Genomic DNA, 12,436 nt, shown 5'->3' with positions numbered 1-12,436 from the left:
TCCTAATGTGAACCTACTTTGAGAAAATCTTCTGGGAAAATACCAAGTCTTAATGTATTAGCTTTCTGTTTGGCTGTCCAGATTTTATTGCCCCAAATATTAGAATATCCATAATCTATCTCTTCAGGACATTTGTCATTTTGCAGTTGATTTATTTCCTTGGGCTAAGATATATCCCTTCATCCTTAAATTCTACAGACGCATACAAACAAGGAGGCTTTGTGCCAGGTGCTGAGAATACACAGACGAAAAGCAGAGAGACAGTTCTCAGTCAGTTGGACTTCTCTGTACCATGAGAGGGAAACATGCCGTATGTATAGATGACTGTGCTACAAAACAGAACCATGGAGAGTTTCCCCAGCTTCTCCTGGCTGGGAATTCCTATTCTGACCCCCAGAGGTGTAGATAGTCTTCTCTCATTCTTGTGGGTGCTTCCCCCAGTGTTCTGGTGCCTGCCAGAGGCAAATGCAGCTTTTATACTAGGCGAACATAGGAATATTGATCACTTGGCCACATTGGATGCTTATTATCCATGAGGTAATAGTATCTCCCTTTCTGCTTCAAGTGAGCCTCCCTGTGCACAGCCAATTTCTGATTTCCTTTTTAAATAAGTTTTTCTCAGAATCTGGTTTTGTTAGACCCATTTGTTAGTATTCTAGATATTTTACAACTGGAGTATATGAGAGAGTTTTAGACTTTATAGTAAAGGAATATTAGAAGATCATTATGATGCATTTCTTTGAATGCAGGTAGGGAATATATAAGAGATATTTCTAAAATAGCTTTGAAAAAATGTTGAGGTATGTGGAGGATTGGGGGTGGGGGTGGCGGTGGGGACAGCAGATGAAACAGATATGCTTCAAGCTAAATGACTGTTTACTTTAGAAACCAGTTGCATATAACAATTGGCTATTAAAATGGATGTTATTAATCCTCCCTCAAATAATTATAAAGGGATTTCCCTATATTAAAATTAGCATGTATAAAGCTTACATAATTTAATTATGTAGAAATATAAAAATTATGTAAATACTATTACCCATGTAAGTAGATCCTTAGTTACTATTTTGTTGTGTGTACCATATTTATATATGCACATTTTATGTATATTTCAAATTCAACTGCCTGTTAGAACTGGCAAAAGTACTTAGACCTTTAACATATTTGTGTTTTAATAGTTGTTTTAGCTCACACTCATATAATGCTTTAAGACATATAAAACACTTAACAGCTCTGACATAGGTGCTTTAAGTGGTATTTCCATTTTTTGATGGACCTTTGTTTGCACCAGACCCCCCCCCAAAATCTACGTGCTATTTTCTTTTACATGGAAAGTGTAATATTTCAAATATATTCTTTTTCTTTCTTTTTCCCAATAGAATTAATTTCAGCCTAGGCAAGGAATTTAATTAGTGTTTTAGTTAGAATTCTAGCCTCCTTGGCCTAACTCATTATCTTGTTTTTCTACTACTCTGAAAAATTGAAGAATAGTAATAGGAGACTTTATCCACAGATTTGGGGAGGACTCTCGTCAATAGGCAAGCAGCTGATTACTTCTTGATTTTTTTTTAAAATAATTTTATTCAAAATGCAGCGGTTTCAAGAGAGGGAGGGGGATTCTATACTAAAACTGATTCCAGGTAACAGGGAGGGACTGGTTTCTGTTTTGGAAATAATGGGAACCATTCCTTCCCTTGGAGTTTGACACAGAGAAAAGGCCAGGTGACCTCTGCATTGCCTGACATGAGTTCTAGAATTTGGAGGAAGCTGATGTAAAAGTGTTCAGAGAAAGGATAGGAAAGATCACGTGGAACACAACTCCAAAAGGGAAGTCATTTCAAGAGTGACTGGGTGTCACTGGCATTTTGAGGACACAAAGGGAACTGTTTATCAAAAGGGGAAGGGCAAAAATGTGGATACACAGAGGAATTCATCAGATTAGGTTAAAGCAAGAGTGTAAACTGGGTTCCTACAGTGTAAGTCTGGCAGGTGATAGCGGTAATCCCCCCTGAAGTTTGGCCTGTGATAACCAGCCTCAGGACAAAGGTGTCGGGGTTTGAGGGAAGAGGAGAACTCTGGAATTGAGCTGATTGCTCAAGGGCAGAGATTAAAGAGGGAGGAAAGTGAAATTAGAGGCAGGGATTAGAGTTTGAGAAAGTGTTGGGGGTAGTGGGGAGGGGAGTGGAGGTCCTAAGGAGCACAGAGAATAATTTTAGCAGGGACAAGATTTAGGAGGGCGTGGCCAAATGGAGGTATATCAGAGGTTTTGATCTGGGAAATTGAAACAGGAAGAACTGGTTAATGGTGAGACTCAGGGTGTGACCTTCTTTCTGTGACTGTTGTTGAGTGGAGAGACTAGGTCGAAAGTTTTGAAATTGAGGAACTGGGAGGTTAGAAGGGAAGATAAGGCAACTTGAGCTGCATGGGGACACCCAGGAAATTGTAGAGAAATTCTTGCTTCAGAGCCCAGGTTCCCTGTGCCCTGCTTAACCTTCCTGGAGGCCACTGGAGGCCAGCCAGTCAGTGTGGGGCGCTGGCAGTGATGTGACTAATGCAGGGAGTTGTTCCAATGAGAAGCCGTCTCCATTCAGCTCGCCTGTGTACTCTTAGCCATGCATTAGGGATAATGAGCTGGAGGATTATGAGCAATCCTCGGGATTGGATAGGTAAGACATCTGCCATGGGCTTTTTAGGGCTATATAAGGGAGAACCTTTTTTTTTTTAACTTATGAAATGTATTCTTTTGTGGAACACAGTACATTTTCATCTGCTTTGATTTTTGAAATGTATAATCTTGAAAATTAATACAGTGATTCCAGGAAGAATTATTAAGATAATGAGACTATTTCTTCCTATGTTGAATCTGAGCATGTTAATCATTCTTTACTAAAAACTGAAGATAAGTGTGAGGGATTTAATTTGTAGAAATTCTCGACAACATCACTTATTATTGATTGTGAAATATATATTCTCTTTGCATGTCTAGACCTTACTTTTTGTTTCTCAGGTTGCACGTTTTAAAAAATTACCAAATGGTGAAAATGAGACAATGATTCCTGTATTGACATCAAAAAAAGCAAGTGAATTACCAGTCAATGAAGTTGTAAGCATTCTTCAAGTAAGTGATGGAGTGGGGTTCTGGCTGTTAAAAAAGAAACAAGTTAGACTGTGATACATTCGGTCAAGATTGTGGGAACTGTACTACCATTACTAAAAAATGGATTTGACAAGGTCAGTTTGTATAATTTGATATAGTTCTGCGTTTTAAAAAAATCCTGCTTTGACTTCATAATGATATTTGTAAAAGCAGAGTAAAAGTGGAGTTCAGATGTACTCTTAAAATTTAACCATTTTTTCTCAGAATAATAAAACACATTTTATTTATATTCTTTCTAAAATAGCCTTTTTTATCTCCTCACTAAAATTTAATAGAAAATATTGTTCCTTTGATCCCAGGGGACTTTAATGTATACTGAAGTGATGATTTAAAAAATTTTTTAAATTTTAAAATAGTTTTAAAAATTGAAGTTTTTTTTTCATAGTAGTCACTTAGTAAATGTTTACTTATTGATATGTATACACCAAATTTTAAAATCACTTAAATTAGCAAATTTAGGATTTGTGACCTAAAATGAGTTCTGGCATAGGGCTTTTAACTGGGGAAAACTGCTTACTCTTGGGTGCAGCTGCTTCTTTAGTTTTGTTGTTGTTGTTGACCGTGACACTAAGTCATGAGAATTGATATCAGGGTGTGCAGAATGTGATTAAGTCTCTTCAAGTCCCAAGATCCAGCTCATTTTACATTTTCTATTAATTAGGTTGGGAAACATGTACTGTTTGCTGGTGATGATGACTTTCTTCTCTCCAAGAGTGGGGATCTCTCTTCACTTGAGTGTTTGTGATTGGTCCTACAAAGAAAAAAGTCTGAACTGGGCCTTGGTGCTTTAGAGAAGGTCTGATTTTAGGAGAAAGATTTTACAAGGCAGTAACTTCCTTTTTACTGAGCTTGTAATTGACTTCTGTCATTTCTCTTCCTTCATTGAGGAATAAAAGGACTTAAATAGCCTGGCATTAGACTTTATGATAACAGTTTGCTCTGCACAATTCAATAGGCTGATCTTCAGAATGGCCTGAACAAATGTGAAGTGTGTCACAGGCGAGCTTTCCACGGGTGGAATGAGTTTGACATCAGTGAAGATGAGCCGCTGTGGAAGAAGTACATCTCTCAGGTAAGGTTCTTCCTCCTTGGCTTTCAGGCAGACCTTCCCCCCTGGTCCCCGAAGGCGTTGTCAGCTGTGCTCATCACATCTTAATTCTGAGATCTTCCTCTTCGGGGCACCTGGTGCTGCTGTTGATTTTTATTGCGAGAGGATCATTGAGCTGAATCTTAAAATTCTCATGCCAAGAGCATTCATTTCAGATGGGCATCTCCACAGAGTAGCTGGGAAACGCAGATGAAGATGAGCTGGGATATCATGTGATGTATATGATTGAGGATTCCTTCCTTGTAGGTTCATCATAGCCATCAGAGAAGGGGAATGAACTGTCTTCAGCTGATCGCTTGTCCCTTTGTCTAAAAGACCTTTCTTATTAATTTGTCTGCCTGATAATGTAGAGGATGCAGTCAAAAGATTCTGTGTGAATTTTTGGCTGGTAGAGTTAGTTTTGAAGGGAACACTAAATTTTTTAAAACATATTAATAGAGATGATAAACTTTCTTCATAATTTTTCATAGTATATTCTTATTTCATTTGACTGATAAAGACATCTTGATTTGATAGTGTATTTACCTGCCTCTCCTCGGCAGGCTGTTAATGGAAAAGGTTTGCTAAATGGCAAAACTATACTCGACTTATGAACCACTACTGGCCCCTTGAGTGGCTTGGAAGAAGAATGTTTGAGGCACCTAAGCCACAGGGTCTTGGCCCTTTTCTTTTGTACCTTACTGGGCCAAAGTCAGCCCTAATCCTTAAGTGCCTTTTTTAAAAAAATTATTTATTTATTTTTAGTTTCCAACATTCACTTCCGTAAGATTTTGAGTTTCAAATTTTCTTCCCCATTTCTTCCCTCCCTCCACCCCAGACAGAATGTAAATTGATATAGGCTCAACATATATGTTCATATTAAACCTATTTTTACATTAGGCCTGTTGTTAAGAAGAATTAGAAACAATGGGAGAAACCACAACAAAGAAGAAATTTGAAAAGAGAGAGAAAGCAAATAATATGCTTTGATCTGCATTCAGACTCCATAGTTCTTTCTCTGGATATGGACAGCATTTTCCATTTTGAGTGTTTTGGAGTTGTCTTAGATCCTTGCATTGCTAAGAAGAGATAAGTCTATCAAAGTTACTCATTGCACAATGTGGCTGTTACTGTGTACGATGGTCTCTTGGATGTGCTCACTCCTGAAGTGCCTTTTGCTAAGCCCCAGGGGAAGATAGAAAGTTTAGCTAAGACACAGGCCCAGTTTCCATGGGGGCCCACAGTCTCATAGAAGAATAAAAGCAAGACATAGATGCCTTCACAGTATTATTTCTTGGCCAGTGGAGAAGTATGAAACAAGGCCCTCTGCTTCTGGTTTCCTGGCCCAGACAGGCGGGGTCTGAGCTGCCTTTAAAGGATGGTTAGAGATTCAGCAGAAAGGGAGTGTGTTCCAGGAAACAGCAATAAAATTTGGCTGGAGTATAGAGTGTGTGAAGGAGAATGATAAAATCCTTGAAAGGCAGGTGCTAGGTTGTGGAGTGCCTCGAATACCAGGCAGAGGACTGTGACCTTAAAAATCCTCACCTTGAAATTCTTCTCGCCTTAAAAATCTTTAGTGGCAACAGATGATATGTCATATCTGTGATACTGCTGTGGCCTTATTGCCTAAGAATCCCAGGAATCCTTGCTGTCCTTCCTGTCATGTGCTCTGTTGCCCCATTCTCTGCTGTGGAGGGGGCTTCCCTGGAATGCAGGCTGTGCACAGAAATGCTGAGGAAGGGCTGTGTGGGTGGGTGTGTGAGATTTGCCTCTACAGTCCCAATCATCTGGAGGTTCTTCCAGGTTCTTCTAAACCTTTCTGCTTTTTTCTCCTGCCTCATCCTCAGGGAAAATTTCATAAGAGCTCTACCACCATCCCTGTAATTTCACAATTGATTCAGTTCTTTCTCAGCCCTTTTTACTAGCCAGGCTCCCTAGAAGTACTGCTGTGGTATCCTGAGCGGGGGCTGACAGCTGTGTTTGAGTGCCAGCTTGGACATTTCCCTCTTATAGACAGCTTTTGTTTATTTAGAAGAGTAGGTTCTGAGTGAATATGCTTATATTACACAAGACTTCTGCTCAAAATGGAAAAGATTCACAAACTGGACCTTGGTGGTAGATCTGTCTCCATTTCCTAGCTCTTCCGTTTCCCCTTAGAATGTTTTCTGAGGTAGGAATTTGTCATTCCAGAAGAACTTTGTTCTTATTGACTGTGGCTCAGCTGCTAATGGTTTTACTTTTCCTTTCAGTTTAAAAATCCCCTTATAATGCTGCTTCTGGCATCTGCAGTCATCAGCGTGTTAATGCACCAGTTTGATGATGCTGTCAGCATCACTGTGGTAAGAGTTAGAAGAGTTTTTGGAATGGGAAGCTGTGCTGAAGCAGAGTTTAGTTTTTCATTTTGATTTTGCTTGAATTCTAACAAATTTAGACACGTTTCTTGCTTAATATTGTTCCATGGAATTTAAAATCTTATTTTATATGTGCCAGATTTTGAGTATCACTAGTGCTAGATTGAAAGTGTATTAAAGTATATACTTTATATATATATATATACTAATATATATATAAATACTAATATATACTATATAAAGTATATATAAAGTGTATAAAAGTGCTTTTAAACCACATTATTGTTCCACTTTAAAAATTTAACCATTTTTACTACCCTGTTGTAGATTTCATTTTGTATGACTATGAGATAAAGGCCTGACTATTGCCAAGTTAAAAATGAAATTTTTTCAAAGCTATAATTTTCATTGTAAAGTTACTGTATTTCTGTCCAACTTGTTTGCCCTGGTTGATTTTCTAATAGGCACTAGTCACCTGACTTTTAAGTAATTTCATTACTTTTTAGTCGTTCTCTTGTCCTTTTTCCCTTAAATTAGATTCTTAGCCCCTTCATCTTATTTATAACACTCAAATACCAAAGTGTTCTTACTATACTGATGATGCAAAAGAATAATGAATATGTTTCAGAAGTAATTTTTTTTTTTTTGCTTTTTGGAGGGGGGAAGATAGGGCAGTTGGGGTTAAGTGACTTGCCCAAGGTCACACAGCTAGTTTTTGTGTTAAGTGTCTGAGGCTGGATGTAAACTCAGGTCCTCCTGACTTAGAGCCAGTGCTCTATCCACTGCACCACCTAGCCACCCCAGAAGTAATCTTAAAAGAAAAACATTCATTACATGAAGTTTATTGACTTTAGAAAGATAACTGTAAATTGTTTGAAAGTGACTTTGCTTTATTTCTGTTGTCAAATGTGCAAATAAGGTACAGTTCACTACATATATTTATATAAACAGTACTGGTGTGAGTGATGTACAATCAGAGCTGAACTTGCTAGTGAGACCCAGGGATTGGATGCCTTCACTGAAGAACCAAGGCCCAGTTCTTGAGACTGAACCAGACTTTGCTGGGCAGACAAGGCAGAAATGTTGCCCCCTCTCCAACTATTGTAAAGTGTCCATTCTGCTCCCTAGTCATATGGTCAATGCCTCGTTTTCCACAGGCTCAGGAAAGCCTCATCCTGTATAGTAATTCTCAAGATGACCATGTCCATAAGCAAAGCTTTTTGTATGTTATTTTATAAATGCCAGGAAGACCTGTGGCAGGTTGCTGAGCCCCTTGATACCCTGAGCAGCTCCAGGACTGAAACATGCAGAAATGCCTTGGAAGAGGGAGTTTCCTCATCTGGAAGGTCCCTACACCAATGAAATCACATGTATAAGCACTGTCTTTATATAGATATGAGCATGAAATTGAAGAGATTAAATATTTATTCTTTTTTGAGGATAACTTTAATTTTGAAAAGACTAATTGCTTTTATGTTTTGTTTTTTTTAGGCAATACTTATCGTTGTTACAGTTGCCTTTGTTCAGGTAAGCAGCCTGTTTTTCTAGGATGAAAATGGATGTTTTAATTAACTTTTGATAAATGTGGCATGATGTGGGAAAAGTTGCTTAATTCTGTGACTCCCTTGAAGGCTAATAAAATGAGTAAGAGACAGTTCAGGAGATAAGTAATATGGCAAATGAGATGAACAGACAGCTTTTTTTTTATGGTTGCAGTAATATTTGTTAAGTTAGTTAATTTATTTCTTTATTTTTAACATTCTTTTCTTTTTAAATTTTTGAGTTTCAGTTTCTTTCCCTCCTACCTCTCTCCCAAACACTGAGAAGGCAAACAATATGATACCAGTTTTATATGTGAAATCATGCAAGAAATGCAGCCAAATCACCAAAAAAAAGGGAAAAAAAGAAAGCAAAAAAAAAAGATACTTCAATTTATACTCAGAGTTCAACAGTTCTCTCTCTGGAAGCCAATAGCATTCTTTCATCATGAGTCCTTTGGAATTCTCTTGGATCACTGTATTTGTCAGAATAGCCACACACTCCGCTTTCTAAAATATTTAAAATAAAACCATATAGTAGTAAAAGCCCAGAAATATAGCTAGATATTTTAAAATTCTTTTTCCTTACCTGATCATGTCTTAGAACTTCCATAATTCTGTTACTTTTCATTTTCACAGTTATGTCAACTGGGAAAAGCCAGTAGGGAGGGTAGAAATCAGTGGGCATTTATGAAGGACCTTTTGGAGAAAATTCTATAGATTTCTGTGCCTAACAGGATAATGTCTAATCCATTTAGTAGAATGGTACACTTGTTTACTCAATTCCTTTTTTGAAATCTAAGCTGCTTCTGATCACCTGGGACTGTTCTCCCTACTCCAGCAGTGGGATGTTCCGATCTGATCAAAGAGCGGTTCCCACCGAAGGAGGATAGGAAACAAAAGCTTAGTGTGCAGTTTTGAAGAGCAGCCATCCTGTTTTGGAGTTGGTCTAATAATGCAGAAATAAAAATGCCAAGATTTTCTATTTTTATTGATGAGCGTAGGTGTAAACAGATGTAAACTAAATTTTGTCTGAGTGTCAACTTGGAGGAATATTGCCTGGCATCTTCATATCTGATAATACCTAAATATTGACGAGCAGCGGCTCAGAGCCTGTGACTGAGAGGGGTGTTTGTTTTCTTACCTGAATGTCATAATACACACAATCCCGAATCACTGAATTTTAGGACCTTTGGAGATTGGAGCTCATTCATCTGCACCTCAATTTCATGTGGTTCTGTGGATCTTAAATTTTATCTTGGTTGATTGAAATTTTGGCTTGTTAATAATTCATCTTCTGTAGAACTTTTTGTCAGTCTCATGGCCTGTGTTACTGATTTCACTCCTTTGTGAATTGTTCTATACTTCATCGCAATATGATATGAAAAACCAATCAAAATCAGATCATCGGAACCTGGCCTGCCTGTGAGCTGCATTAATAAATTTCTTAGAGCTCCACGTGCCCAGAATCTGCTTAGCTTCCATGGAACAGGCTACAGCACCTGAAGGTGGTAGGATGGCAGTGGAGCACCAGTAATAAAAAGTGCAGTCACTGCCCCTCAGGTGAAGTGGAGGTCCCATGTCTATGGTAGTCAGACCTTCGGAGCTCGTGCATGGCCAATCAAAGGGCTCCAGATAGATTTGCTCACTCATGGGTGAGGCAGGCACGTGATAGTACTTTAGTTTACTCCTTTTGATAGAAATAGAGAAAAACCACTGTGAAACAGCTTCCTCTTTGAAGTTCACTCCGTTAAAACGCGTTGCCCAGTCAGGATCATGGCGGCTGTCATCAGTCAGGGCTCAGCCCCTTCTCCTTTCATTCTTGTCTCTGCCCTCCTACTTCTACCCTCTGTCGACACCCTCACCTCCTACTTATTAAACCTCTCTTTTCTCCACCATAGGCACACACTCAGATGGCCAAAGCCAAGATATTTTTGTTAGCACCCATGTAGTTCACTGTCATGAACAAAGCCCACTCCTCTTCCTCTGTTGCTTAATCCCCTGGAGACTGTGAGCTCTTAGCCCTCCATCCCTCAGTGCTCTCATGGGCTATTGTCCTGAATTTATTTGCTTCCTTAGAAATGGTAGACTTGGAGTCAGAAAGCTAATGACTCTGGGCAAATGAATTAATCTCTTTCCCTCCATTTAAATGGGCATTATAATAAATGGGTATTTTAAAATGGATATTATAATAATAGCACTTATCCCAGGGTTGTTGTAAGGATTGGCTGAGAAGACACAGGGTGTCCTTCAATAACCTAAAGCCACACTAAGATTTTTGGGTCACTCTGTATGTACACTCTGCAGACCTTAAGATGTGTTATAAATGTTAACCATCACTGTTCTTAGTCTTGACCCTGGAGTCTGGGAGTTCAGTTCCACACTGTTCTCTCTTTGCCAGACCCCAGTCCTACAATATGGCTCCTCTGCTCCTCCTTGGGCGTGGACTTGGGCTGATTGGATCGCCCTCCTGTAGCTCTATCTAACCCGCCCTTACGGCCGCAGGGCAGCTCTTGTCCTCTTCTCTAGACTTCTCTCATGTCTTCATCCTCATGGTTTTTGATGAGCATGTCATCATATACTTTACCAAGAAGAGAGATGCTGTGAGCTGTCTGCTTCTTTCATTCCTCATCTCTCAGCTGTCTGGCTCCTGGCCTTATCCATTGAAACTACTTGCCCCAGAGTTCATCGTGATCTCTGAGTCTCCAGATCCGTGGGGTCTTTCCCCAGCCCTGATCCTTTTTGACCTTTCTGCCACATCTGTCGCTGCTCACCATGCTCTCCTGGATGCTCTTTTATCAGGGCTTTTATGACCTCTTCTGTCCTGATTCCCATCTTAATGTAACTCTGATCCCTCTGATCCCTCTTGCTAGTTCGTCACCCCATGTCACACCCCAGGGCTCTGTCACAGTCCCACTTCTCTCATTACCCTGTTTTGGGGACCTCATTACTATGATGTCTCTATGAATAACTCACAGAACTATGTATTCGGTCTCAGTCTTTCACCTGAGCTCCTGTCCCACATCACCAACTGAACCCCCAGACATTTGTAGCCAGTTGTGCTATGGGGATCTCAGACTAAACATGTCCAGAACAGAACTCAGCTTTCACTTGTTCTGAACATCTCTCTGTCTGCTGAGTACACCCCTGTCCTTCCACCCTCCCAGGCTCATACCTTCGATGTGGCCTTTGACTCCCAGATGCTCCAACTGCAGTCAGTCCTCCAACTAGCTACCAAAGTGATTTCATTTTTCTTTAAGCAAAGATCTTACCGTGTGGCTCCTCTACTCAAAAAGCTCTTTGTTTCTAGGATCAAAAAGAAACTTTCCTCTTTGGCTTTTAAAGCCCTTGACAAAATGATCCTGACCTGCCTTTCCACATTCGTTCTGCTGGGCAGCATGTGGTGCATAACACTGGCCCAAATCAGATTATACTGAATTGGCAAATGTTTAACAAAGTAAATAGAAGTATAGTAAGACACTGAGAATGTGAATATGCGGCTTTATAAGGCACTGTGGGGCCCACAGGGACCTCTCTATGTTGTTTAGTGCCCTGCTCTCTCTTTGGGCTTGACATCCTTGGTCCAGACCAGCTGCCTTTGCGGCACTCCCCCCCATGGAGCAGGCATTCCTATCTCTCTGCTTTGGCACTGACTGTGCCTTATTTCTAGAAATACTTGTTGATTAAACAAATCTCAATAGTGCCACATTACTTGTATGGATGTATGTATCCAGCATGCCTGTGGCACGCCATACTCCTGTGGAAATGACCTAGTTGAAAGGATTGTAGTCTACGTTAACATGTAGAACATATTAAGTAAATACTTAACTATAAATGCATTTTAAAATTTCCCCTGGCCAGCTGTGCTTGATATTAAAAAATAGAATTTGATACTTGTGCCCTATTAAGATGGGGCTTTTTATTATTGAAATGATATTTGTTTTTGTGTCATTGACTTTTCTTTAATAAGTCCCATTTTGTGAAAGGGCCTTTGTTGCCCTAAAATTCTAATTTTGAAACAAGGTAGAGGAGGGAGAGTCTGGTTTGTGTACATTATGTTGATTTCGGGATGTACCATTTTATGCTACATTGTTATTAATTTGGTGCTTAGTAAGGGACCTGGAAGCTTTAGAAAGATTGTGTTCAGTTGTGTCTGAGCCTGGTGGTGGATTCTTGTACTTCCCAAAAATGGTGGTGATGGTGTCTGTGTGCGTGCTGTTGTGTGGCTTCATTGATCTCTTTTTTGGTTTCCTATCTCCTCCTAAAACCCTGAGAGAGACTGTTGCTGTTTCAGAATGGATTA

General features: G+C 39.5%; 1 protein-coding gene across 3 annotated transcripts in view; it reads left to right on the top strand.

The window, feature by feature from the left end:
* The window catches only part of ATP2C1 (ATPase secretory pathway Ca2+ transporting 1), a 110,126-nt gene that overhangs the window by 40,119 nt on the left and 57,571 nt on the right, over window positions 1-12,436 (top strand). For 2 of the 3 annotated variants that reach the window (XM_069088394.1, XM_069088396.1), the window contains 4 exons: window positions 3,008-3,118; window positions 4,113-4,229; window positions 6,494-6,583; window positions 8,087-8,122. In XM_069088394.1, coding sequence (XP_068944495.1) covers window positions 3,008-3,118; window positions 4,113-4,229; window positions 6,494-6,583; window positions 8,087-8,122 — 354 coding nt within the window. Of the gene's footprint in view, window positions 1-2,370; window positions 2,667-3,007; window positions 3,119-4,112; window positions 4,230-6,493; window positions 6,584-8,086; window positions 8,123-12,436 lie in introns of those variants that run through there. The other variant, XM_069088395.1, reaches the window with a different exon arrangement.

This window comes from Petaurus breviceps, unplaced genomic scaffold (assembly GCF_028583685.1).
Source record: "Petaurus breviceps papuanus isolate PSGF00001 unplaced genomic scaffold, PetGlider_PUasm1.0 185, whole genome shotgun sequence".
NCBI lineage: Eukaryota > Metazoa > Chordata > Mammalia > Diprotodontia > Petauridae > Petaurus > Petaurus breviceps.
The sequence above is the reverse complement of the archived record's forward strand: the minus strand, read 5'-3'. Positions and strand labels throughout refer to the sequence as shown.